The sequence below is a fragment of the Sciurus vulgaris genome, assembly GCF_902686455.1.
Source record: "Sciurus vulgaris genome assembly, chromosome: 2".
In the NCBI taxonomy this organism is placed as follows: domain Eukaryota; kingdom Metazoa; phylum Chordata; class Mammalia; order Rodentia; family Sciuridae; genus Sciurus; species Sciurus vulgaris.
In genome coordinates, this window is record NC_136462.1 from 178,433,715 (window position 1) to 178,461,413 (window position 27,699).

Below are 27,699 nucleotides of genomic sequence, written 5' to 3' on the forward strand. Positions count from 1 at the left end.
TGGACAGCAAGGGTGCCAGTCCCTGGAGCAGCTACCCAGATTCCGGCTTGGGAAGTGGCCGTGGTTTGAACGCATAGGAGAGGCAGCACAGGGAAGCGTCCGGGCACAGGTGCATGAAGGTCTCTTGCCTCATGCAGTAAGTTCGGCAGGCCCCTTGGCCCTTCCAACACCGTTTGAATTCAGTTCTCCCTGTGCAGAGGAAGACCACAGGTCACAGAGCAGCACATGGGTCACAGTTCAGACCGATGGTCACAAGTGAGGCCCCAGATTAAGCCACACTGGTCATAGGTTAGCTCTCCAGTCATCTGTTAGACCAATAGTTGTAGGGAGTGCTCTGATTACAATTTAGGCTGCAGATTTCAGTCCTGGTTAACACACAGGTTGCACCATTGTTTACAGCTAGAGGTTAATTTTTTTGTCCAGGTAGAAACCACATGACAGGTATACTCTCAGTACTTTTCACAACATGATTATAGTGGTCTTATTATAACCCCTGATACACAGGTTAGTAACCTTACTCAAGATCACACGGCCATTAAGAAGCAGATCCAGTCCCAGCAGTTCAGGAGGCTGAGGCAGGAGGATCTCAAGTTCAAAGCCTCAGCAAAAGTGAGGCTCTAAGCAACTCAGTGAGACCCTATCTCTAAATAAAATACAAAACAGGGTTGGGGATGTGGCTCAGTGGTTGAGTGCAGATCCAGGATTCAAACCCAAGTAATCTGCTCCACAGTCTACACTCTTTTTTTTTTTTTTAAACAGAATTCTTTTTTTTTTTTAACTTTATTTTATTTATTTATTTTTATGTGGTACTGAGCATGGAACCCAGTGCCTCACATGTACTAGGCAAGCGCTCTATCACTGAGCCACAACCCCAGCCCTGGAGTCTACACTCTTAACCATTACACAAACTGCCCCTGATATACAGGAACTTGTTTAAAATTGGGTTTAATGAAGAAATTTCCAACCCTGGGCCAGAGAAAGGACAAAGCTTTGAGGGAACAGATCCTGTCCCCACTCCAGGGGTCTTTGGTCATGTGGCATGGGATGGAGTCTCTCCTTCATTTATTCATTCAACAAACATGGAGTGCTAAGGGACCCACAATAAGCAATGTGGCCACGGTCCATGTACTTCCAACAGGCAGGGAAAGCAACTCAAAAGCAAGCAAGTAGCCAGGCATGGTGGCACACACTTGTAATCCCCGCAACCCAGAAGACTGAAGCAGAAGACTCACAGGTTCCAAGTCAGTCTCAGAAACTGAGCAAGATCTTTGGCCACATAGTGAGACCCTGCCTGAAAATAAAAAGGACTAGGGACGTAGCTCAGTGGTAAACTGCCCCCCTGGGTTCAATCTCAGTACTACCAAAAACAAAGATCCTCTCTCAGAACAAGATCGGGGCTGGGGATACAGCTCTGTGGTGGAGCACTTGCCTAGCATGTTCCAGGGCCTAGGTTCAATTCCTAGTACCACAAAAGAAAAGAGAACAAGGAAACAGATGGGAAAGATCAGGGTGCTCTGACGGCCAATCTGAGCAAAAATTGGGAAAATGAGACAGGATTGGAACCACCTAGGCTTGTCCGTTACAGCAACACTTCTAGACCCGTGGCCTCAGACGGGCAGAGAGCAAGCAACACAGAACTAGGCCCGAGGGGAAGGCGAAGGGGAGGGGCTTCCCTGCATGTCCCTGGACTAAAGAGATCCCATATAATCCTCCAGTGACACCTTGGGACTCCGTCGGTTTTCCTAGCCCTGCTGACTAGCCCATCCTTCTGTCTTGCCAGGTAGAGATTCTCAGAATGATACAATGCTGACCTCAAAATCTCTATGGGGGAAAGAATCTATGCTCTGAAGAGGGTGTGTAGCACAGTGATCAACAGTGATATGAACTCAGCTCAGACCTCCGGAGTCCAAATCCCAGCTCTGTCATTTCCCAGCTGAGTGACCTTGGCCTTAGATTCCTCATCTCTACAACTCTCTTTCAGAGGGAAGTTGAAGGATCATTTTGGTCCAAGGCATGGCACATAATAAATGTTCGATAAACAGAAAGTGAGATTATCAGAATAGCTTAGTTGTTGGAGCTACCGCAATCTATTCCAGGTAAACTCTCCACTTTCCAGATAAAGAAAGGAAGAGACTTACTCAAGATCAGAAAGCTGCTAAGTGGTGGATCTGAACAGAACGGGAGTCCCTAACTCTCAGTCAGTGACAGTTCCTATAATAAATACTCTCAGCACCTCATTGCATCTGAATTTCCCAGGCACCCAGGACCCAGAGCTGTTATTTTCTGGGGGATGATCTGCTTTCCCCTCCTCATGTCTTTGACTTGGCCTCCCACACTTTCTGGTCCCCATTAGTCACACAGGCCTCCTTGCTGCTCCTCATACCCAGTGACCATCCTCCTGCCTCAGGGCTTTGGCCCTTGCCATTCCCACCCGCTGGAACAATCTCCCCTGCATCCTCACTCAATTCACAACTCTGTTCAGACCTACCTTATAATACAACATGAAAACATCCCTGGACTACACTTCCAAATAATTCCAAATAAAGAAGTGAATAAGAGAACCAGCTTGGTTCAAGTTCAAGGTGTTTTGGCTGGGTGATAGGTACTTTGGATTTCTTTTTTTTTTTTTTTTTGCGGTGCTGGGATTGAACCCAGGGCCTTATGTTTGCAAGGCAAGCACTCTACCTACTGAGCTATCTCCCAGCCCCTACTTTGGATTTCTTTAGATTATTTTTTTATTTCTGTCTGGAACTTTCTAAACTAAAAAAGTTTCTTTTAAAAACTCAGGTCTTGGGGCTGGGGATATAACTTAGTTGGTAGAGTGCCTCACATACAAGGCCCTGGGTTCAATCTCCAGCCCCACACACACATACACACACACATACATACACACACAAAAAAAAAAATCAGGTCATGAGCTGGGCACAGTGGCGCACGCCTGTAATCCCAGTGGCTCAGGAGGCTGAGGCAGGAGGATTCCAAGTTCAAAGCCAGCCTCAGCAATTTGGTAAGGCTGTAAGCAACTCAATGAGATCCTGTCTCTAATAAAATATAAAAAAGGTCTGGGGATATGTCTCAGTGGTTAAGCACCCCTGAGTTCAATCCCTGGTACCAATAAACAAACGAACAAAAAAAAAAAAAAAAAAAAAAAAAAAAAACCTCAGTCATTACACTAATCTACTTTTGCGTAAATTTAAATTTTTCCATAATGAAAACATTTTTTAAAAAACTCACCTTCTAGAGCTGAGGGTGTAGCCCAGTGGTACAGCACATAGGTGGTTAGCATGCTAAGCACCTGGGTTCAATCCCCAGCACCCAAAAAAAGAAAAAAAAAAAAAACCTGGGCATAGTGGTGCATGCCTATAATCCCAGCAGCACAGGAGGCTGAGGCAGGAGGATTGCAGGTTCAAAGCCAGCCTCAGCAACTTAGCAAAACTGTAAGCAACCTAGCAAGATCTTGTCTCAAAATTTTTTAAAAAATTAAAATAAAAAAGACTGGGGATGTGGCTCAGTGGTTAAGTGTCCTTGGGTTCTATTCCTGATTCAAAAAAACAAAAAACAAAAAAACTTCTCATTGCCCATTATTCTATCTCCACGTGTACTTGAAAGTTTTCTAAAACAAAAAGTTTTTTTCAAGCCCCATCAGAGCTCTTCCACGACCACCCGTCAAGCTGCTCTAACCCCTTACTTTGCCTTTTTCCTTCTTACCACTGACACATCATGTGTTTCTCTTTCTTCTATTTCCACCAAACAAAGTATCAGCTCCATGAAAGCAAGGACTTGTTTTCTTCCAGTCAAAATCCCAGCAATCATAACAGTGACTGATGCACAGTATTTTTGAAATGCACAGTTGTTGAAGAAATCCCATTTTACAGATTAGGAAACTGAGGTGCAGCTGATTCAGCAACTTGCTCTAAGGTGCCCATCAAGTCAGTGCTGAGGCCGAAGTTAAATATTGATCTAGACCCTTCTGTCCTCCAGGACCTGGAAGTCCATTGCACACACACACACACACACACACACACACACAAGTGAGGTTACCTGGTGGCACATGAGCCAGGACCAAGAGAGCCACAATAAGTAGAAGTAGCTGTGTCATGGCCACAGGGCTCCTGGGGAGGCTGCTGGGGAGGACTCAAGAGAAGAGGAACCTAGTGGTTGAGACTTGCTGACTGTGGACCAGTCTTTATGGGGCTGCAGGAGACGGCAGACCGTGGGCAGTAGGGGGGCCATGTTGTCCTGAGGCTGCTTGGGACCTCAGCCAGCTCTGTGGGAACTGGTCAGCCGCAACGTCCAGAGGCTGCTCAGCTCCGCAGCTGGGGGCTAAGTTTTCTGAAGCCATGCCTGGGGACAGAAACTGGACACCTTCCCTATATGGGAGAGTATGAAAAGCCATGACTTGAAGTCAATCCCAGCATCTCCTCCTAGTGTCTGTGAGACCTCAGACAAGTCACTGAACCTCTCTGGGATCCAAGCTGTCATTTGTTTTCCAAGGTGCTGGGGATTGGAACCCGGGTCCGTGAGCACGCAAGGCAAGCGCTCTGCGAGCTGAGCTATATGTCCACTCCCTAAACTGTCATTTGTGAAATGATGACAAACCTCCTTTGCAAGGCTTATAAATGGAAGTGTCCCTTCCTAATGGCAAGGAGAAAGAATCATTCAAATAAGCATACATTTACAACTACTCGAAAAATGGGAAGAGACCTACCTCATAGAGATTAATAGCTACGTATCTCATTTATGGCATTAAATGACACGATACAATGATTCTCAAAATGTGGTCCCCAGCCAGTAAGTACCTGGTCTCAACTGGAACTTGCAAATTCTCCAGCCCTACCCCAAACTTATAAGTCAAAATTTCTAGGGGGTAGATCCTGGGAAACCGCAGTTTGACAAGACTTCCAGGTGATTCTAATGCACACTAAAGTATGAGAATCTCTTAAGATAATATATGATCAGGGCTAGAATGGTGTCTGGTAGTCAGGTATCTAAGCTTCATTGTGAAAGATGAGTAGGGGAAAGGGTATCCCATGCAGAAGGGACAGGGGGCACCGGAAAGAGTGGGTGGAGCAAAGCTTTGTTGAGAGAAGAGGCTGATATGACCCTGCAGAGGGCAGGAGTCAATGCAATGGACCTTGAAAGCCAAGTTCAGGCTTTTGTATTTTAGACAACCAAAGGTTTTTAGCAAGGGTATAACCTGTTCAGAATACAGTTTTAAATAAAGAAAATGAAACCCAAAGATGGGAGTTGACTTGCCTGAGGTCACACAGCAAATGAGTTGCAGAGCTGGGCCTGGAAGCCAAGTCATCTCCCTTCCAAAGAAGGAAGGGGGTCTCACCAGCACAGGTGGGAAATGGAGGCCAAGAAGGTCATGCCTTGGAAGGAAGTCAGGCATGAGGGGTTCGGGAACTACACAAGACTTGCGGGCACTGCTGTAGGAGTTGTTCCAAGCTGGACACCTGAACCCCCTCAGCCATGACAACAAGTTCCACCCACAGGTACAGCCTGGTCTCCATGCCCATATGCACCCCAAGAGTTACAGGAAACCAGGTATGATGGCGCACACCTATAATCCCAGAAACTTGAAAATATGAGACAGGAGGATCACAAAGTACAAATAAGCCTAGGATATTTAGTGAGATTCTGTCTCAAAAGTTTTTTAAAAATAATAATAAAGAGCAGGAGACGTGGTTAGAAGGATAGAGCATCCCTGGGTTCAATCTCTAGTAACACACACACAGCCCCACAGCCAGCCTCTCTACCAAGATCAGTGTCTTTCCTCCTCCAACACTGCTGGGGAGTTTGGTTTGCTTTGTTCTGGTTTTTAAGCCATGAACTATGATAGAAAGGGACAATAGGCTGAAAGGCAGAGACCTGAGTCCCAAGCCCCAGTGCTCCTCAGCTGGTGAATGAGCAAAGGAATGAATGACAGGGAAGTCAGATATTCAGAAATCTTCAGTACAGACTTTCTGGACTCTCTTTTCCCCCAAACCATTTCCCAAAATTAATCCTCTGTCCAAGTTTGTCCAAGTGGTACGAGAGCTACCTATATCAGGATGGCTTGGGCGTTTGTTTAAAATACTTATTCCAAAGCGGGAGGGGGGGGGGTTGCTGGGCCAAAGGTAGAGCTGATTGACTAGCGTGAAAGAAGCCCTAGGTTCAATTCCCAGTATCCCAAAAACTAAATAAAATTAAAAAATAAAACGCAGATTCTCGAAACCCTGGGACCTAAGAAACTGAACTTTTACCACGCTGCAGAGTGGATTTTGTGAGGCCGAAGTTGGTGCCCCGCATTGATGAACTGGACAGATGCGGACGCAGAGGGGGATCCAGACCCTGGAAAACGGAGTCCCCGTCTTTCCCCTCTCTTGTCCGCTACCCCGACACTGCCACCCCGACCTCGCGCAGGCCTGGAAGCGCCGGGTCAGCGGGGATCTGCAGTCCCGAAACGGTCGCGGAGCGGCCCAGGCCTCGGGGCGGGGACCCCGGGGCTGCCCTGGCGGGGCGGGGCTGGATGGGGCGGGGTCGCGCTCCTCCTCCGGCCCCGGGCGGGGCGGGCCGGGCCTGAGGGGCTGCGCGCAGAGGAGGGTGTACAGCCTGGAGCACCCAGCGGCCGAGGTGGCGGGGACCCGGACCCCTCCCCACGCCGAGGTAAAGCTCCGCGCAGCGCGCCGCCAACTTGCTCAAGTTGGAGCGGAGTTGGCCCGGCGCCTGCAGGGGGGTTCCGCGGCGCTGGCGGGGCCGGGGAGCTTGGAAACCGTGTGCGGGGCGAGGGTCTTCTGACCTGGGGCCGGGAGGGTCGGGTAGCCTCGGACCAGGAAGCCCTCACCCCCGCGATCGGGGGACTCACACCCGGGACCCTGGGCTGGGAAAGCTCGGACCCAGATTCCGAAAATGGTACATGCGCTCCTGGGCCCTATGGGCTCCCCTTGGGTCCCAGGCCGGGACCCTGTCCTGTCACCAAACCTGGGGCCTGGCGGGCTCGCAGCCCCCGCCCTCCAGCAACAGCTGGAGGCCGTAGCTCCGGCTGCTCCTGAATTTTTCACGCAGGGGGCGGGCCGGACACGCCGTTCCCATGACACCAGGGCACTCGGGTTACAGCCAGAGGGATCCCCCGACCCCCCTCGCCCTTCTAGGGCACCAACCACCCCATCCAACCCCATGGGATCTTGCAGCGGAAGTAAACCCCCCAGCGGCCCTCAACCCACCTCAGCACCCCCAACCCAGAGCGTGTGAAAGAGACCAGTGGGAAAAGGGTGGATGGGGACAATTCTGATGCCTTTCGTAACAAGGGTCTCATGTTCTAAAGGAGGGGCAGGTCTGTGCACGTGGAGGTGTGCAGGGATGGACATCGACCTAGCTGCGGTCTGTCACCTGGGGTGGGCCATCTTTAAGGCATGGGACATGGCCTCTGGGTGTGCGTGTTTGTGTGTTCACACCCTGCCAACTCACCCCTTCCAGGTGAACTTACTCTGGGCCTGAAGCCAGAAAACCCCATTCCAAAAAGCACCTCTGCTTTCTCCCATTTAAACAAGAGGGGACACTGGAGGAAGGCTTCTCAACAGCTCATCCGGACCCTACAGAAGGAGGGGCTCAAAGCAACTGCCCATCCCTGCTTCTTTCAGGAGGACAGAAGGAAGAAGGAGTGAGCAAAGCCCTTCCCTACCAAGGATGACATTAAACACCGAGCAGGAAGCAAAGACCCCACTGCGCAGGAGAGCCAGCACTCCACTCACCCTGTCATCCCGGGGCCACCAGCCTGGCCGCCTATGCACAGCAACCCCCAGTCCATCCCAGCATCCCCGGTTGGGCCAATCAGCCTCCCTCAACCCTCCTACCCGGAAACCTTCACCTGCCCCAGATGGTTGGTCCTCTGAATCCAGCGACTCCGAAGGCTCCTGGGAAGCCCTCTACCGGGTGGTGCTGCTTGGAGATCCTGGTGTAGGGAAGACCAGCCTGGCCAGCCTCTTTGCTGGGAAACAAGAGCGGGACCACCATGAACAGCTGGGAGGTAGGGGCCTTGTGGGATGGGTTGGGATATAGCCAAAAGAGTGAAAGACCTGTCACCAGGGGGCACAGGGCTGCCAAAGAACAGTTGTAGGAGTCATGTTCACTGTCAAACTCTGAGCACCATTCACACAGACCATGAAGTGAATGATGCTCACCTGGATTGTGCAGGACGCAGCCTGCACAGTGGTCTGAGGAGGGGAATCCTTGAATAGGAGAAATTTGCCCATTTTTCATGGATGATTCTTGTGTATGATTCATTTTCATGTCATAAGGGGGGCAATTCAGAAAACTATCAAGAAATGGTAGATTTTTACCCAACTCAGAAACTCCTAGCCCAAGTCCCCCTGACTCTCAGATGCCCCCAGACCCATAGACATGCAACTATGGCCACCATGTCCTACAGCAAAGTCTCTAAAGTGGAGACTCCCAGACCCCCATTTCTAGGCTCTGGGTTGCTTTATTCAAAAGAAATGCAGTGAGCTGGAAGGGCCCAGGGTCCCAGGATGATTGGATTCGGGGACAGAAGACACGGAGACAGACCCCTGTGGGACTGGCTGAGAGGACACAGGGTGAGTAGGGAAGGGGTTAGTTTAAAGAGAGAAGAGGTGAGGACAATCTGGCCCTGCTCTTTCTGCAACCCTCCCAAGAGTGAGAACTCATACAAGGGGGTACAGACTTAAAACCTGCATGTGTTACAAATGGGCAGACCAAGCCCAGAGGAAACAAGACCTGCCTGACGCACACCCTAAGTCAGATAGTGGGACCAGAAGGATTCCCAGCCTGGGTTAACCCCACCACCTGCACGCGATCAATCCGCCACACCAATCTTCCTAGCACCTACCACCTGCCAGGGACTGTGCTGGCAGCGGGGGAAACATGGGCTCCTCATGGAGTTTCCTGACCTACCAGGAAAGACACATCAATAAGTGTGGTGAGCACTCCCAAGGAGAAATGGAGGGGGTGATGTGACCAGAAAGGGGGGCTAGGGAGCCCCACATCTCCCCAGGCCTGCCCCTCCTCCCTGAGATGCAGTCTTCCCTTGGTTGCAGAAGATGTGTATGAGAGGACCCTCACGGTGGATGGCGAGGACACCACACTGGTGGTCATGGACACCTGGGAGGCCGAGAAACGGGTATGGCACTGCAAGCAAGACTTGGGGGAAAGGCACTGAGCCTGTCACCAGACTCCTATTCCCTCCTGGGACATACAAGGCAGGGTTTGGGGCAAGGGCCATTCTGAGGGCGCTCCCCCAATACCTACAGCCCCTAAGCAGTCTTTCCAAAGACAGAGACCCTCACAATCCTGATCCCTTCTCTCATTCCCTGGGTCCCCTCCTGGCACCCACCCCAGGATCTGCTTCTCCCCCTGCACACTTCCCCAGCATCATGACCAACCTGACCCCACCCACCCACTCACACTGTGCAGAAGGAACACTGCATTTGGCACCAGGATGCCTGAGGTCAAAGCCCCCTTTCTTTCTCTTACTAGTTGTATAGCTTGTGCAACTCACTTACCTACTCTGAGCTTCGGTTTTCTTGCCTGATACATGGTGAATCATTCCTGTGTCTCCTCCTGTCTTCCTCATCAGCTGATTTTTATCATTGTTTGGTAGATTTGGGTGCTAGGGGTCAACCCAGGGCCTCAATTAGGCAAGCATGCTCAGCATGCGCTCTACCACTGAGCTACACCACCACCCCATCATCCACTGATTGTAAAACTTTCTTAGGCAGTTCCACGAGGTGAATCCAGTTTGGAACATGAATAAATGCTGAATGGGGCAGAGAATTGTATGTGATAATTCTTGTTAGTTACAACTAGGTAGCTAGTGGAAAAGGAAACTGAAGGGTATCCTTCCTACCCGCTTCCAAAGCAGGACATTAATGGCACACAGGGACATGTCTCTATTTTGACTTTCCTACTTTCTTTGGATTTTCTTTTGCTCTTGCTACACAGGTAATATATGCCTATTGTGGAACTTTGAGAAAATATATATAAGCAAAGAGAAGGATCCAAAAGTCATCTGGAACTCCATCTCTCTAAAGGGTAGAACTGTTCTTTAACTCTCAAGGAGGCCCCACTCAGTGACAGTGTTGGGTGATTGACAAGAATGGCTGACATTCCCACTGATAGGCCCGAAGAATGAGGATGCAGGAGCTAAATGGCCAATTTCTCTTAACAAGCATAAAAAGTAATGCAAGTCCAAATGAGCATAATAATCATGATTCTTATCATGGCAGCTGATCTTTACAGGGTACCCTCTTTCACTGGATGTATGACATTCAGTCAAAACAAGAAATATACAGTTGGTCTTCTGATCCCCATTCTACTGATGAAGAAACTGAGGCTCAGAGAGGTTAAGTCATGGGTCCAAATTTCTCAGAGAGCAAGTAGGATTCAAACCCAGATCTACACCACTCTGTAGCCTGTACACACCAGGACTGCTCCTACCCATGTCCCTTGGAAGCATCACCTTCTGAATCTTCAGCTCATTCATTCATTCATTCTGAAGCACTAGGTGGGTGTCTATCACGGGCTAGGTGCAGGAGAGGCAGCAGTAAACCAGGCAGACATATTCTCTGGCCTCATGGAGCTCACAGGCTGGTGAGTACAGGTCTATTATTTGGATGCAATTGAAGATTCTGTGGGGCAGGGTCCAGTGAGTAAAAAAAAGTGATCAGATTAGGAGTCCCACTCTGGAGAGAAGGGAAGACGACTACTAGACCAGAAAGCAGGAACTAGAAGTCTGTACCCAGCTTGCTGTGGGGCCTTGAGAACATTTTCTCCTCTTCTCTGAACTTTTATTTTTTCCATCCATAAAATAAGGAAACTAGGGGCTGGGGATGTAGCTCTGTTGGTAGAGTGCTTGCCTCACATGCACAAGGCCCTGGGTTCAATCCCCAGCACCAAAATAAATAAATAAATAAATAATAAGGAAACTAACCCAGTTTCCTCTTTCAGTGACTGTGAAGGGAGTTCCCAGAGAGGGCCCAGTAGCAGTAACCTATTGGAATAAATATCTGTCCTTTCCATCCTGAGCTGGATGATGCTCTGGTGTCAACAGATATAATTGTACAGAACTGGGTGGGCCTTTGGCTCACCCAGTAGTGCCCTAGGTTGGCTGACCATCAGGATCAGCTGGAAAGTATTAAAAGTCAAATTCTCAAGCTTCGCCCCAGACCTAATGAAAAAGAACCTCCAAAAGTGGGGTCTGGAATCTAGCTTTTGAATCATACTCCCAGTGGTTTCTCACCCACCAACCCATGCACCACCTGGCTTTGGTGATCATAAAACCTAGCAAATCCTCCATAAATATTTGTATAATTATGAATGGTCAAGCCCCCCCTCTCATCCTACAGATGGGGAAACTGGGACCCCAAGGGAGGAAGGAACCCATCCATAGTCAAGGTTGAGAACCCACCTCTGTCTGACTCCACCCCATGGTACCTTGGCCTGGGGAATGATCAGTGTGTCTGTTGAGAATGCATCTCTTTGACAATGATGTTGCTGTAGATCTGATACTTTCCTGTTCATGTATCTTATTTGGTTATCAGAAAACTTTTCTAGCTCCTTTTCCCTTACAATCACTGCTTCTACCACACTCAGCCTTAGCATCAACGTTCCCTTTGTCTGGAATCTCTTCTGTTCTGCTTGGCCTGCTCAACCTTTCCAACCCCACTCACTGGTCCACTGGCAAGCCCTCCCACACTCTGCCAGCTTGAGTTTGCTGACCTCTGCCCTGTCTACCTGGCTCCTGTGGCCAATTGTATATCGCCCTCTGGCTGGTACACACCACATTGCATTAGAACGCTCCATTCCACTAATCTCTGTGATGGTTTGAATATGAGGTGTCCCCCAAAAGCTCCTGTGTTAAGACAGGAATGCTCAGGGGTGAAATGACTACATTATGAGAACTGTAACCTAATGCGTGGATTGATCCATTTGCTGGATTAATAATCTGAATGGATTGGGTGGTAACTGTAGGTACGTGGGGTATGACTGGAGGAAGTGGGTTACTGGAGGGGTGCCTCTCTCTGCTTCCTGGTACCATGTCCTGCTGCCATGGTGTTTGACCTCACCTTGGGCCCAGAGCACTGGTGACAGCAGACCATGGACCAAACCTCTGAAACTGTGAGCCAAAATAAACTTTTTTGCCTCTAAGTTATTCTTGTCAGGTATTTTGGTCACAGCAATGAAAAGCTGACGAACACAGCCTCCCTTCCACACCAGGAGCTTTTGGAGGGCAGGAATGTGTCTTCTTAAACACTTATAAATGTATTACCCGGGTGATCCAGTTTCAGAGTGCAGTCCCTGACAAATGGTCACCATCCAAAGTGGAATATCGAAATCACTCCCTTTCTTTCCTTTCCTTGGCCAAAGAACTTGAAAGTGACCCTGGTCACTTCCATCCCCTTCAACTTACACTCCACAGTTGCTTTTTAGCCCCTTTCACTTCAAAACTGGCCTGGAAAAGGCCTCCCCTTAAGTCTACGTCCTGTCTTTATTTCTCTCTCTTTTTTTCTCTTAATTCTGGATTGCAGAGGCCTCCAGAAATGTCTAACAAGGTAAAACCCTCCTCAGAGACCCGACAAAAGCGCTGAACAGGCAAAGCCACATGGCCCCTCTCCCTTAGCAGGAAAAGGAACCAAGTCAGTCTCATGCCTCCAGTGCCCAGCCTGTGGAAGTGATCAGTGAATGACAGAATCAAGCGATGTAGTGTCCACCCAATTTTTCAAACAGAGAAACAGAGGGTCAGAGAGGATCAAGGGTTCTCCCAAGGTGATACAGGAAATGATGATAGAATTTGTCCCCCAAACCTGTCCAGAATATAACCTCCACGCTCTCCCACCCACTAGACCAGACCAGCCTCCTTCTCAGCCAGGGCCAGGCGCCCTCTGAGGATGGGCCTGGGGTCCCTCCCATACAGGATGAAAGCTGGAGCCAGGAGTCGTGCCTACAGGTGGGCAGCGCCTACGTCATCGTGTACTCCATCGCGGATCGCGGCAGCTTCGAGAGTGCCTCTGAGCTCCGCATCCAGCTGCGGCGCACACACCGCGCGGACCACGTGCCCATCATCCTCGTGGGCAACAAGGCGGACCTGGCCCGCTGCCGGGAAGTCTCCGTGGAAGGTGAGCCTTCCACCCAGCCTCTTTCCCTCGGCCCCACTGCCCCTCCTCCAGGCTCTCGCCTTGGGGTTCTTCGCCCTGCCAACCCACCCCCATCCTGCCTGCCCACCCCCATCCCGCAGCTACTTGCCCGAGCAGAAAACTAGGAGCCATTCCTGCCTCCTCTCTCACCTGGGCAAATTGGTCCCCAAGTTCTGCCAGTCCCCTTCCCTCTCTGCCCTACCTTGGCATCTCCACTTGGTCCTCAGCCAATCTCTGTAGTTCTCCAGCCCCACTCAATCGGTCCTCCTTGGCAGGGGCCGGAGTTTTTCAGAACCAGCACTGACCTCAACTTCTTTCCTTTCGAATTTCCCTATAGCGCCACATGCCCTTAATCAGAAACACTTTATCCACCAGTGTCTACCCGCTCTTCAAGGGCTTATGTTTGAGAAATGACCATTATTGGCTCCAAAATGAACTAAGAAAATTATGAATTTAAATTTTCCAAAGCTTTAATTGTCTAAAAGGAACATAATATTGTGTCAACTAGCAACTACAAAACTTTTTCAGTTATCTGTCAATTATATTTACAGTGGGATGGGGGTATTTAATGTTTCATATTTCTGGTGGGGTCCATAGAGATCTTAAAATGGCCCTCCTCACAGAGTAAAATCTTTAAAAATATGGAAACTGAGACTCAGAAAGGGAAAGCCAGTTTCACAAGTCATCAGCCATGGAAGATTAGAATTCAAGCCCCTGTCTCACCGCCTAGTGCATCACAGAGTTGGAAGACCATGTACTTTGTGGACTGGCATCCCCAAAAATCCGCAACATTATCTGCAGGAGATTTTGTTAAAACACAGGTTCCCAGACCTCATCCCAAACCTCCAGGATCAGAATTCCTGAGGGTGGGCCCGGGAACCTGCATTTTGACACGCTCCTCCAGGTAATTCTGATGCCCAGGAGATCAGGCCTCAACATTCAACCTGGTCCCTACCTGCTCCTAACCTCCCTGTCTTCCCAGCCTCATTCTGCTATCAGTGTCAGTGAGTAGTCTGTGAACTAACTCCTTCTCTTGAGTCCCCTGAAACCTGCCCTAGGTATGAGCACAGGAAAACTTGCTTGCAGTTGAGACTGATCCACCTCTTCTATCTTTTTCTCCGCCTTCCGGTGTGGCTCACCTGACCTCGCCCCTCAGAGGGCCGCGCCTGCGCCGTGGTGTTCGACTGCAAGTTCATCGAGACGTCAGCCACTCTGCAACACAACGTGGCCGAGCTCTTCGAGGGCGTGGTGCGGCAGCTGCGCTTGCGTCGCCGAGACAGCTCCGCCCAGGAGCCCCCTGCACCTCGAAGGAGGGCTAGCCTTGGCCAGCGCGCACGCCGCTTCTTGGCACGCCTAACTGCCCGCAGCGCCCGCCGCCGGGCACTCAAGGCCCGCTCCAAGTCCTGCCACAACCTGGCCGTACTCTGAGACCACCCACCCTTCTGGGGTTGAGGGACATTGGGTACATTCTGGGCTCCACTGACGCCACTGAGGGGCAAGGTTGCAGTTGCATGGAGTTGGCATCAAAGGCTTTTCCTATCCGCTGCCCTGATGGCAGAGCTTCGAGGACACTTCAACTCCGAGGAGACAATGGACAGACTATGGGGCCAGAGTCTCAAGCTGAACATAAAGGAGAATTTTTTTTTTTTTTTTTTTTTTTTTTTTTTTTACATGGTGGGTGCGTTTTTGTGAAAATCGTTCTTGTCCCTGGGCAACCCTCAAAAACCCCCACAATAAACCTGCCCAGTGTGATGCCCAGAAGGCTCTTCCAGGTGTCTCCACCTTCTGCACGCCTATCTACACAGACTGTAGACTGGTTTAGCCTGCTGGCCTGGGTGTCAATAAAGTCATTAAACCAATTGTGTTCTTGGGCTTTTCTCCTAACCACTGGGGAGAGCCCCTGACTCTGGTCGTTAAGAGAAACAGTGGATCACAACTAATCACAATTCAGTGTGACCCACTGAATTAAATTAGAGACTCACAAAATATCTGGAAGGAATATCAGCACTCATTCTGACAATGTAACCGCTGACATTTGTGGGAACTGGCTATGTGCTAAGCCATCACAAGCATTAGTTAATCTTCAGAGCACATGAGAGGAGGTGCTACCATGAACCTGGTTTGACTCATTAGGAAACAGGCACAGGACAGGATCACACACAGGATCCTAGAACCACTTACAAGTGAAGTTGCCAGGATTCCAAACCAGGATGGTTGCACTGGGTCTATGCCCAAATTATCCACAGTCCTCTGCAAGCATTTGGCAAAATGGGGCCATTGCAGTGGCACACGCCTGTAATCCCAGCAGCTCAGGAGGCTGAGGCAGGAAGATCACAAGTTCAAAGCCAGCCTCAGCAACTTAGCAAGACCCTTTCTCAAAATTAAAAAAAAAATTAAAAAGTCCTGGGGATGTGACTCAGTGGTGAGGCATCCCTGAGTTCAACTGGGTTCAAACCTCCTTGCCAAAAAAGAATAATAATAATTTGGGAAAATGGGAAATGTTTTCCTAACATAAAAAAAGCCCTGGGTTCATTCAGGAAAGAAAGAGAAAGGAAGAAAAAGATGGAATAGAAAAGAAGAGAAATATTAGGGGGAGGGGCAGATTTTCAAATACAACTTAGTATGCGACTTAAGGGGGAAATGGGATATGAATATGAAACTCAATCCATTAATCTCCAAGATCCATCCCAATTCGCGCATTTTCCCAACGTGGAAACTGAAGCCCAGCGAGGGGGAGTGAGCGCCTCAGAGTCACCCAGTCAGTGAGGACTAGACCCCAGGGCCCAGGCTTCTCGCTGCTTCCCTTCACTGTGAGGAAGGAAGGAGGTGGTAAGGGGCCAGCCTGGCTAGGGACAGGGTGGATGTTAGGGGTCAGGTCAAGAGTTTCCAGCCAGACGGACGAAAAGGGGTGTCACTGCTTTGAGAGGAGAACGAGATGCATCGTGTCTCTGACTCCTGGCACCCCTGCCCCCAGCCAGCTGCCTGCCCAGACGCCTCGACCCCGCACGTGAGCCAACACGTTCCAGCAGCAGGGCAGCAAGGGTCGCCGGAGCGATAACCTCCAGCGGCGCCCCCTCCCCCAAGCCTTGCCAGCGGGTCACTGATGGCACTTTTTCCTCCATCCCAACCTCAGCTGGAGGAAGCGAAGAGGAGGAGGGTCTCCCCCACTCCAAGCTGTCTCCGGCCTGCGGTCAGGGGAGGGCTCTAGCTGTGGAAAGTTGGCAGAGGCAGCCGGCAGCAGCCGGGAGAGTGGAAAAAATGATATCAAACCCGGAAAAATGCAGGCCGGATGGAGGGCCGGAGTCTGCCTGGGGAGGTGAGAGGGAGGGAGGAGGAGGGAGAGCGCCAGGCCAAGGCTGAGAAAGGAAGAGGGGCCGAGGAGTTCAAGAGCAGGCTCTAGAAAGCTGAGGACGGCTGCCCCCGCTCCCTCCTTCTTCATCCACAAATATTTATTGAGGATCTACTAAGTGCCAGGAGCTCAGGAGATGCAGTGAACCCAAGGAGGATGCTCCGTGCTCCCAGGAGCTGCCACAGCCTAGTAGGGGAAGCAGAAAACAAATAAGTGAATAAAATAATTATAAACTGATAAGGGACAGGAAATCAGGGTGGTCAGCAAAGGCCCTGAAAAAATCTAATCCGATCCTGCTCCATTCACAGATGGGGAAACTGAGGCCAGAGAGCACTTAGCCCAAGCCACTCAGAATGTGGAAGAAGTAGTTGAGACCAGGATGGGGGTAAGGAGAGTGTGCAAGCCAGCTTTGGCAGGAGAGCACAGTGGTTGAGGGCACTAGCCCTGGACCAGAAGTCTGAGTTCAACCCTGTCCCCCTGCACACCTCTGTGCCTTAGTTTCCCCATCCATGAGATGGGATTCATGACAATTCCCTCCCTCAAGGTTGACATGAGGGTTAAATGATTTAAGATGTATAAAGTATTTAAAATTGTTCCCTCACCCAAGAAGATTCAACAAACCTTGCTTAAGATTTGGGGGGAACCAGGGTCTGTCAAGGATAAGGACTTTGTGTGTTTGTTATTTTGTTTCTGGTGCAGGAATTGAACCCAGAGGTGCTCTACCATTCTCAGCCCTATTTTTTAAATTTTATTTTGAGACAGTCTCGCTAAGTTGTCCAGGCTAGTCTCATTTTGAAGACCTGGGAGTCTTCCTTATGACACAGAAATACTTTAGGAAAATCTCTTTCCCTCTTGAGCCTCAGTTTCCCTATCTGCAAAAGAAAGGGATTGAATCTGAACTTGTATCATATATTTATGTCGTCTATCTCCCCCACAGTAGTAAAATCCCCATGAGGGAAAGATCCTAAGTGCTGCTCTGTCCCTAGCACCCACCACAGTACCTGGTTCATCATAGGTGCTCAGTAAATATATGTGACATTGATCAGTTAACCAACCTATCCCAACCTCTCTGACTCTAAGTTTGTGACCAAGATGTGGTTGGGAAAATGTGAGGAAACCTATAAGGGCTTTTCCCAGGGACACAGCCCATTACGCTTTAGAAAATTCTTTCTTATCCATCAAAACAAATAAACAATAATAGCTAATTTTAAAAAGCTGTTTCTATGTAGTAGTGTTGATCCCCGTGCTACATGCTTCTCATTTCTTCTTTAACACACCTTCTGCTTAACAGGTACCATTTAATAGAAAAGTATATAGAAGTTAAGAGAACCCAAGAAATTGATCCTAGGCCACACAGCAAGGAAGGGTAGTCAGCTCAGATCAGTTGTCAAAGCAGAGAGGAACTGCTATCTTAATTATATGGTCTGAGAAACTGAAGGTGAGGGAGAGATGAATCGACCAAGCCCAAGGTCAATGCAATAAAAACAGCAAAGAGTTGCATCCCCCAGGTGCTTTTCAGAGTGATTTTCATAATTAATTTGTTAAATCCTCAAAATGATGATATGATCACGGTATACCAGTGTCCAGGTAGAAAAACTGGAGCAAAAAGAACTATAGAGCCAACATAGCAGTTAGCAAGTAACAGACCCAGAATGCAATTTAGGAAGTCTAGTCCCATCGTGGTTAGGGTTCATACATATTGCACCATTTGTTGATAGGACAAACCCAGAGCAGAGTGGCACAAAAGGGGAGGAGTCTCTGCCCCATACCCTGCTGTCTGTGCTGGGGGCTGGACAGAGAACAAAAAACAAAAAAACACTTTAAGAGTCCTTAGCCGCCAGCTGGGACTTTCCACCTTAAAGGGAGGATACTGTTATGGAAAAAAAATGATAAAGCTCTGGAAAGATGACTATCTCCCCAGAGGCCCCCAATCTCTTCAGAGTCCCCCCCTGCTGTGGGGGAGGGTCACAAACTGTGCTAGCCTGGTCCACATGAGATGAAGACCACCTGGCTTCCAAGACACCCCAGCCAGGCTGCTCAGACTACTGAGGATCACTGGCCTTGGTGGAAAGTTTCCATTTCTCAGCCAGAAGCATGAGATTTCTGCTTGGAGAACCCAAGGAATCCAGTTCAGGCTGCAGCTCCCTGTCCCTGGGTGGTGGGAAATACATGTCTCACTTCACTCACGTGGGGACAAACTCATATGCTGTAAAAGAAGGTAAGGAGCACAGAGGTCCCAGTTGGCAGACACAGGGACGTCCAAATCCCTGCCATAGCCTGGAAGGGAGAGGAAGGGTAAATGCAGGCTAGGAAAATATTTCTGCAAATGGTTTATAAAGATTAAGAATCCCTCCGCTCTGTCTTGAGCATGTGACCTTAGACAAATGAAAATATACAGAGTGAAGAGATTAGGATAGAATTATCCATGTGATTGTCTCTGTCTCAAGACTATTTGAATATTCTAGTCCAACAGCTTGAAAAAATATACAAGTTTGGTTGCAATTTGAACACTGTTCCCTTCGGTTCAGTTCAGGGTTCAGTTAAAAATAATACTGATGATGGGCTGGGAGCTTTGGGTTCAGCTCCATCTGGTTCAAGTTCAAGGGTAGGGTGTGTGTGGAGGGAGGCTAACATTCCCATGCTTCATGGATGTGACAAGACATTGGCGGAAAAGCACAAATTTTGGAACTAGGAAAAAAAAAACAAAGAACATGTTTAATCCCATCTCAGGCACCTCATTTGGATTCCTTTCCTTCATCATGAAATTGTAGGTGGGAATTCCTATTCCATAGAATTCAGGGATTTTTTAATATTTAGGAATGCAGTACTATATGCCACTGGATAATTTACTTCTCTCTCTAGTGCCTCAGTTTTCACAACTGGAAAATGGGGATATTAATAACCCAGCAAATTGGGAGGCTGAGGCAGGAGGATAGAGAGGTCAAAGCCAGCCTCAGCAAAAGCGAGACACTAAGCAACTCAGTGAGACCCTGTCTCTAAATAAAACACAATATAGGGCTGGGGATGTGGCTCAGTGGTCAAGTGCCCCTGAGTTTAATCCCCAGTACCAAGAAAAATAAAAATAAAAATAACCTTCTCTCTCTAAGGGTTTTTGTGAGAATTCAATCAGATTATTTGTGAGCATAATGCTTTGCACCCAGTAACTAAGCACTCCATAAATTATAGCTGTTAGTGTATTCTATGCATTTCTTTATACTATTTCCTATGTCTTATGTTCTGTGAAGCATAGTATTGCATGTTTTTAAACTTTACTCAAATATACTACATGTATCCTTTAGCTTTATTTTTAATATTCAATATTATATTCATAAGATTATTTCTATTGAGATATGTAAGCCTACCCATTCTTTTTCATCACTGTATAGTATTCCACTATACAAACATACACAATTTATTTTTAAATGTGTTTTTTTATCTGTCAGAATTTTTTTTTATTTATTAGTGCTGCTATGAACATGGTACATGCCTCTTTGATCACATGTGTAACAGTTTCTCTTTCCATCTTTCTATTCTGCCATCTCCTAAGTCTCAGCTTGCCCTGGGCTGGCAACCCTTAGGGTTCCAACATGACCACGCCAGTTCCAGGCATCAACTGTGGACATGCCAAGGGCCTTGGAAGCAAGAAGGCTGGTTCTTCCTGGTTCTCTCCCAGAGTCCTCCAGGAAACTTGCTTTCATTTCTCATTGGCCAGAATTGGTCACATGGCCACCTTCAAACCAGTTATTGGCTTCAGTTAATCAGCATTTCCTCTTGAGTGTAGAATCCAACATGGCCATACCAGGCTACCTGTGGAAAAAGAAGACATCTCAGACAACAAGAAAAGGGGGGAATATATTTTAGATAGAAAGACTGTTCTAGTTACAATGCTGCATAAGAAACAACCCCATTAATCCTGGTACTACACACACAAACACACACACACACACACACACACACACACACACAAAACACCCCAAAGCACAACAGCAGAAAAACAATCATTTTCTTATAGGTTGTGAGAGTCAGGGATTAGGGCAGGGAAACGTTACTACAGTCCGTCTCTGGAGTCTCATTTGAGAAACTTGGACGGGGGCGATTGGGCAGCTGGGCTGGGACCCTCTGAGGTGTCCTCACTCTGCGGTCAGGAGGCAGGAAGCTGCGATCTCGCCCCTCTGAGGCCCTCCCACGTAGCCTGGAGTCCGTTTCCTATTGCTGCTATGCAAATCACCACAAACTTAGCGACATCAAACAGCACAGACCATTATTTTCAATTTTCACTTTTGTTGTGGAAATGCAACAGGGATCTGATTGAGCTGCACTCCTGGTATCAGGGCCATTTTCCTTTCTGGGGATTTTATTTTTTTATTGTTATTTATTTGTTTGTTTTTGGTGCACAGAGCACTTAACCATGGAACCACATCCCCTTTTTATATTTTATTTAGAGACAGGGTCTCACTGAGTTGCTTAGAGCCTCACTAAATTGCTGAGGCTGACTTTGAACTCATGATCCTCCTGCCTCAGCCTCCCGAGCTGCAGGGATTGAAGATGTGTGCCACTGCACCCGGCCTTTCTGGGGGTTTTAGAGAACCCTTTTTCCAACATCCAGAGGCCAACTGCTTTCCTTGGCTCACGGTGCCTTCCTCCACCTTCAAAACCAGCTCTCTCAGGCCACGTCATCTCTCCGGTCCTCCCTTTTCTGCCTCTGCTTGCATCCTGGTGAGTACAGGGGCCCACCCAGATAATCCAGGAATATCTCTTTACTTTCATCACCTGATCAGCAACCTTCGTTCCAGCCACAGTCTAACTCCCCTTCATCATATAACAGAACACATTCACAGGTCCCAGGAACGAGGCCTGGACATTTGGGGGAGCCGATTTTCCACATACCATAGTGGGAGGGTGAAGAGCAAGAAGGAGGGTAGCTCTCGGGCCTTGCTCTTCCCCCTCACTCTGGCCTTTTTCTGATAAATACATAGAGAAGGCCCTAAGCTGAAGGACTTCCCCCACAGGATGTCGGGGTGCCGGCACACAGTCCTCAGAGTCTGATCTTGCCTGTCACGCTCTCTGCAGGAGCATCTGCTTCCTTAAAACTTCACCATGCAAATCTCTACCCATCTTTCAGAAAACTCTCCCCTCTCCCCACAGGTGTGGAATTTGCCCCAGAATGATCCCCCTCTCCCAGCAGTCCGTCACCAGAAGTCTGAGTCACTGGGGTAGGTAACACCCAGACGGCCCAACAGGGCAGTCAAGGGTTCTCTGTGGCCTTAGCCCCGCCATCCCTACAGGGCAGTCCTGAGGGAGGACTGCAGCATCTGGCCAGCATCTGCCCAGCTCTGGATGAGAAGAGACACCTTTCACATGACCGTCTATCAAGCAAAGGTCGATTCTTAGGCACACGGACGAGCTGCACTCATTCAAAACCTCCACCACGAGTTGCTCCCCAGAATGCTCAAGCCAAATAAGCAACACAGGCCGTCAAGCAGGACCAGATCACGGACACTGAGGAGCAGGGAGGCTGACGGCACTGAAGGCACCTGAGCTGGAACCCAGGGCCTCACCTGCTAGGCAGGCGCCCTACCACTGAGCTGCCACGGATCACTGAGATGATCCGCTGCCGCGAGATACATCAGCTCTTCTAAGAGAACCAGAAGCCCCATCCTGATGTGAAATAGCTCAATTCCTAAATAATTATTGTTAATTCCAATTTTTAAAAACCCTGGGCAGGGACTGGGCATGTATCTCAGTGGTAGGGCACTTGCCCAGCACGTGGGAAGTCCTGGGTTCAGTTCCCATCACCCCCCAAAAAAAGTGAAATTAAAACCCTGAAGAGAATATGTAAACCTGGCCAAATTCTGACCAGAGGCTGACATTTTACAACCTTTGGTCTAAACCCAAATAGTGACAAAGAAATGCTTTCTCTGCCATCCACCAGCCTGCAAAGCCACCCTTATACCACATAGTTAGAGCATAATTATAAGGAACGGCTTGTTCCCCTGGTCAACTCCTCTCTCTCTCTTTCCAAGAATGCCTCTCTTTCCCTGGCATTTGAGATACCAAGGATGCCAGGTGGTACATTTTTTTTTTAACTGCACTTTGAATCATAGTAATAATATATTTTCATTATAAGAAAATATCAAAACAACAGGGAATATATGGTAAAAATATTTGAAAAATGCATTTATCTGTGAAGTTGCCTACAGCTCCACATGATAGGAATCCTTATAAGAACATTTTCTAACAAGAGGTCTGGAGGTAGGCAGCGCTAGAGTTGATTCATCGGCCCTGAAATGTCAGGACACTGGTCTACTTCTCGAGACGTTTCCCCCAGGGTTATAATTTGACTACCACAATTCCAAGCACCACCTCCTTATCCTGGTATCCCAAGGAAGACTAGAAGGGAAAAGGTCAGAAAAGGGTTCTTTTCTTGAATAGGGGCAAAATTGTTGGCCTAGAAATTTTGCCTTTATATTTCACTGGTCAAACTAGGTCTCGTGACTGACCCCAACTACAAGGGGGCCTGAGAAAGCAACCATATGGCAAACAGAAACGGCCTTGGCCCTCTCGCCAGAGGCCGCCATGACTCATCCCCAAGCTGCCCCCATCAAGATGGCGCTGGTGAGTAAGAGAGAACTGGGTCAGAGTCTCCCAGTGGGCAACTTTGGTATCTGCCACAGAATTCCCTCCATCCTCTCTCCCCAGGACCCCCACCCCTCCCTGGAGGTACCCACCATTAGCAGCTGGGGTTTGTCCTTCTGGATTTTTTTTCCTACCACCTCTATATACACCATAGCAGATGTTTGGCCATTTTTCTTTTCTTCCACACTATCAAAACCACCATTTAGCAGTTGTTCTCTTTTTCTCTGTGGAATCAAGAATAAATCCTGTTTGCTTTAAGCCAGAGAGTGATTTAAAGGGAAGTGTGATGTAGAAAAAGCTTCTTTCCTCTTATAAAAAGAACTGAATATAAAAACCAGCTGGGGAGATAGCTCAGTCAGTAGAGTGCTTGCCTTGTAAGCACAAGGCCCTGGGTTTGATCCTCAGCATCAAAAAAAAAAAAAACAAAGAGCTGCAGGGAAAAGGAATGACCCCCACCCTTTTTTAATTGGTCACTGGACTATATGAATGTGACATCTGGAACTGTAACCACTATCTGTGGAATTATGACAGGACGTAGTCAGAGGATCCCAAAGTCCAAGGATGGGAGGTTCCTGAGCCCTGGAGGAAATCGAGTTACTGAACTAACCAACCCTGAAGCAGCCCCGCCTCTGGACTTACTGTTATGTGAGATAACCTGTCCCTGATGCTGAAGCAAAAGGTCTGGAGGAGGGCCGGTACGAAGTGAAAATCACACACCTGTATTTGTTTGCCCGCCCCCACCGTTTCCCACCGTACTGAACAACATCCTCAGGTCCCCAATTCCAGCTTTCATTTTGTTTGTTTTTAGACAGGGTCTCACTAAATTACCAAGGCTAGCCTCAAATTTGTGATCCTCCTGCCTTAGCCTCCAGAGTCACCAGGATTTACAGGCACTTGCTTTTTTTCACTTAAGTGGATTCATGGTCATAGGCATTAGAATTGAGTCAGTTGCAAGAAATGAAACCCAAAAGAATATTGATAGAAATAAGATAGATGTATATTTCCCTCTCATGTAACAGAAGTGCAGAATCATTTCCAAGGCTCGCCTGGCATTGCATAGTGCAAGAACCAGTGGCTCCTTCCACCTCGGGGTCCCACCCTCTCCAATACAATATGCTACTCTGGCTGCAGCCGTCATGTCCACATTCCAGCCAGCAGGAGGCAGTAAGGAGCCAAAAAGCCACATTCCCTCAGAAGACGCCTCCATCAACGACCTCTGCTTCCATCTAATTGGCTAGAACTTAGTTCCATTGCCATGCTTAATCGTACAGGAATCTAGGAAATGTGCTTTATCTGAATAGCTACGCACCAGCTCCAAAGAGGCATTGAGGGACAACAAGCAAGCTTTGCCATGATGCTGTGCATATTAGTTATAATTTACTTTTTTCACTCCTTGTATCCTGGCTTTCTATTATGCCAGCACATGGAAATCCACCCAATTCTGAAAGCTATTTTGTTTTTCTTCATTCTTTAGATAGAAGATTATATCATGGGGCTGGGATTGTGGCTCAGTGGTAGAGAGCTTGCCTAGCATGTATGAGGCACTGGGTTCGATTCTCAGCACCACATATAAATAAAAGAATAAAATAAAGGTCCATCAACAACTAAAAAAGTATTTTTTAAAAATTAGATCATTTATTTGGATTTTTTTTTTTTTTTTAATGCTGGGAATTGAACCAAGGACCTCGTGAATGCTAGACAAGCACTCTACCATGGAGCTACACACCTCTACCTGTCTCTGCTCATGTAAGCATTTAAAGCTACAAATTACCTTCTAAGTGCTAGATGCACACCACAAATTTTAATATATTGTTTCTTTCCTTATTATTCAGTTTAAAATATTTTCTGATTTTCCTTGTGACTTCTTCCTATTCATTATTCAGAAGTATGTTATTTCATTTCCTGATACTTGGGGGTTTTCTATATATCTTTTGTGTGTGTGTGTGTGTGTGTGTGTTGCTGAGGATCGAACCCAGGGCCCTGTGCTTGTATAGCAAGCACTTTACCAACTGAGCTATCTCCCCAGCCCTCTATATATCCTTTTGTTATCCATTTCTAATTTAATTCCATTGCAAACTTGAGACTTGTTCTATAATTCAATATATGGTCTCTCTTGGTGCATGTGCCATGTACACTTGAAAATGTAGTATTCTGCTGCTGGGTGTGGTGTTCTAATAATGTTAGCAAGTTCAAAGTGCTTAATAATGCTGTTCAAGACTTTCACATAGTGGTTACACACCTACTTGTTTTATCTGTGCTGAGAAAGGAGAATTGAAGTCTCCAGCTATAATCGTGCATGTGTCTATTTCTCTTTTCAGTTTGTTAGGTTTTTTTTTTTCTTTACCTTGTTCTTTCTCATGACTGAAAATTATTCCATAGGGTGGATGGATGTACCATCACGTTTCACCTATTGATGTATAACTGGGCCTGGTGGCACATGCCTGTAATCCCAGCGACTCAGGAGGCTGAGGCAGGAGGATCACAACTACCAGGCCAGACTCAGCAATTTAGTGAGACCCTCAGCAACTTAGCAAGACTTGATCTCAAAAAAAACAATAAAATGGGCTAGGGATGTGGCTCAGTGGTTAAGTGCCCCTGGGTTCAATCTCCAGCACCAAAAAAAAAAAAAAAAAAGAAAAAAAAAGAAAAAATCTTCCACCATGTCTTCTTGGTTGGCAAAAATGCTTTATTGCTTTGAAATATCCATTTTTGTTTCTAATGATAGTCCATTTGTATTCTGTGATGTTATTATAGTAACGATTGCTTTGCCTACATTCGTTTTCACTGGTACACACTTTCATTTCCTTTTAATGTCAACTTTCTGTATTCTAATAAAGTAGGTCTTGTTCAAGCTTTAAAAAAAAAATGCAGTTTAGACTTATTCCACACTTCATTCTCTGCCTAAATAGAGAAGTGTTCTTACTTCTAATTACCTTGGTTAGAACAGGAAAGCTGGAATCATCCAGATCTGAGTTTGAATCCCTCCTTCTTAGCCATGGGCTTGCTGTGTAACCTTAGGCAAGTTACTTGGCCTCTCTGAACTCTGGGTCCCCAATTTTACAAAAGTAATGGCTCTCACTTTTGCACAGGTATTATATGGATTAGAAATTAAGTGTGTAAAGCACCCCAAATAGCAATTGGGGGGAGGGTGCTGGGGATTTAAACCCTGGTGCTTTTACCACTGAACTACATCCCCTTTTTATTTTTGATTTTTGAGACAGGGTCTCCTTAAGTTGCTTAGGGACTCTCTAAATTGCTGAGGCTGGCCTCGAACTTGGGATGCTCCTGCCTCCACCTCCAGTCACTTGGATTAAGGTGAGCACCATCAGACCCGGTTAGCAATTAATTTTTAATAGGTATTTGTTGAGCGTTTGCCCCGGACAGAGCCTGAGTTCAACCCTTTCCTCAGCCTATTCCGTTGATCCTCACAATGGTAAGAGATAGCACCATTTTACAGATGCGGAAAATCGAGACTCGGAAATGTTACGTAACTTGCCCAAAGCGACTCCCTGAGTAATGAGCAGAGCTAAGGATGAAATCAGAAACGGAGCCTGCTTCCTGAGCTGGCCGACTCATTCCACAGGTGAGAACACGGAGGCCCAAGGAGGCCAATGACACGTCGGAGCAAATGGTGGAAACATTTTAAACGGTGGTGAGCAGCTGCGGGTTGGCCGCAGAGCCCTCCCCTTCCCCCTCCTGGGTCCCGGTGACGACTGGAGAGAGCGGAGCGAGGACAGCTACCCAGCAGAGGAGTCAGAGCATGGAAAATGTCTCTTTCAGCCAATTTTCCTGAGGAACCCTGGCCCGGGCTCAGGCTGGGAATGGAAAGTGTGCGGGGAGGAGGCGCAGCCGCGTCCCTCAGTCCATCCGGAGAAGCTGTTTGCAAAGTCCTGCTGGGAGAGGCAAGGGGGGAGCCGCTGGGCCTGGGGAGCGCGCAGGGGAGAAGCAGATCCAGAAGCTGAGGACCTGGCATCAGCCCCGGCTGCGTCTCCTGGGAAGGGAACAGGCGTCCCGAGCTCCTGCTTCCCCCGGGGCTCCCAGCTCCGGCGCCCTGCCCTCTTGTCTGGGTATCAGCCACCCTGGAACCAAGACGCTGGCAAACCCCACTCTCTGGGGATGCGCACAGCTGACTCAGGGAGGGTGCGGCCACCGGGAAGGACCCATCCTCCTCCAGAGATCCTGCCCAGAAGTGGACCTGAGTGCCGTCCTACACCAGAGGCACCCTGATCTCCGGGCCGTCAGGGTGGACCCTTTGTCCAGAGAACCTCCCTTGCCACTCACAGTGCCCATGATCCCACCAGCGTGGATTCAGGCAGGGCTGGTGCCGAGCCTGGGGTTTGGAGGCAGAGGTATGACCAGGCCGGCTGTTAAAATACGCAGACGCCATCCTGCTAGTGGGTGATAATCCTGCCCCAAGTGCCCTCTGTGTTCCCACCCCCCAAGCATAATGGACACTCTGGACTCTCCTCTGGGACCCTCAGGCCTCCTCACAGTTTCCTACCCTAGCAGGACCGGCCAGGGCTGTGCAGCTGACCAGTGAGTGGCACTTTGCATATCACT

At 48.3% G+C, this 27,699-nt stretch overlaps 2 protein-coding genes and 1 long non-coding RNA gene across 6 annotated transcripts; 1 reads left to right on the forward strand and 2 right to left on the reverse strand.

Annotated features, from left to right (window-relative positions):
* On the reverse strand, positions 1-6,368 carry DEFB124 (defensin beta 124). Its single transcript, XM_079128621.1, has 3 exons — positions 6,249-6,368; positions 4,042-4,112; positions 1-189 (listed from the first exon to the last, which is right to left on the reverse strand). Exons 2-3 carry the CDS (start codon positions 4,097-4,099, stop codon positions 32-34), a joined length of 216 nt encoding a protein of 71 aa, XP_078984747.1. The 5' UTR covers positions 4,100-4,112; positions 6,249-6,368; the 3' UTR covers positions 1-31.
* A 164-nt stretch (positions 6,369-6,532) lies between these two features.
* Positions 6,533-14,791, forward strand: REM1 (RRAD and GEM like GTPase 1). Of its 4 annotated transcripts, none has more exons than XM_079126184.1 (5): positions 6,533-6,651; positions 7,626-8,011; positions 9,060-9,142; positions 12,935-13,136; positions 14,311-14,791. In XM_079126184.1, exons 2-5 carry the CDS (start codon positions 7,672-7,674, stop codon positions 14,580-14,582), a joined length of 897 nt encoding a protein of 298 aa, XP_078982310.1. In that variant the 5' UTR covers positions 6,533-6,651; positions 7,626-7,671; the 3' UTR covers positions 14,583-14,791. The 4 variants fall into 4 exon arrangements, with proteins under 4 accessions (XP_078982310.1, XP_078982311.1, XP_078982309.1 ...); XM_079126185.1 differs by having other exon boundaries at positions 6,546-6,651; positions 7,462-8,011; positions 12,864-13,136; XM_079126183.1 differs by having other exon boundaries at positions 6,546-6,651; positions 7,462-8,011.
* Positions 14,792-20,163: 5,372 nt separating this feature from the next.
* Positions 20,164-27,699, reverse strand: LOC306653024. Its single transcript, XR_013761615.1, has 3 exons — positions 27,421-27,699; positions 23,232-23,363; positions 20,164-20,310 (listed from the first exon to the last, which is right to left on the reverse strand). It is a non-coding gene; the product is annotated as an uncharacterized lncRNA (long non-coding RNA).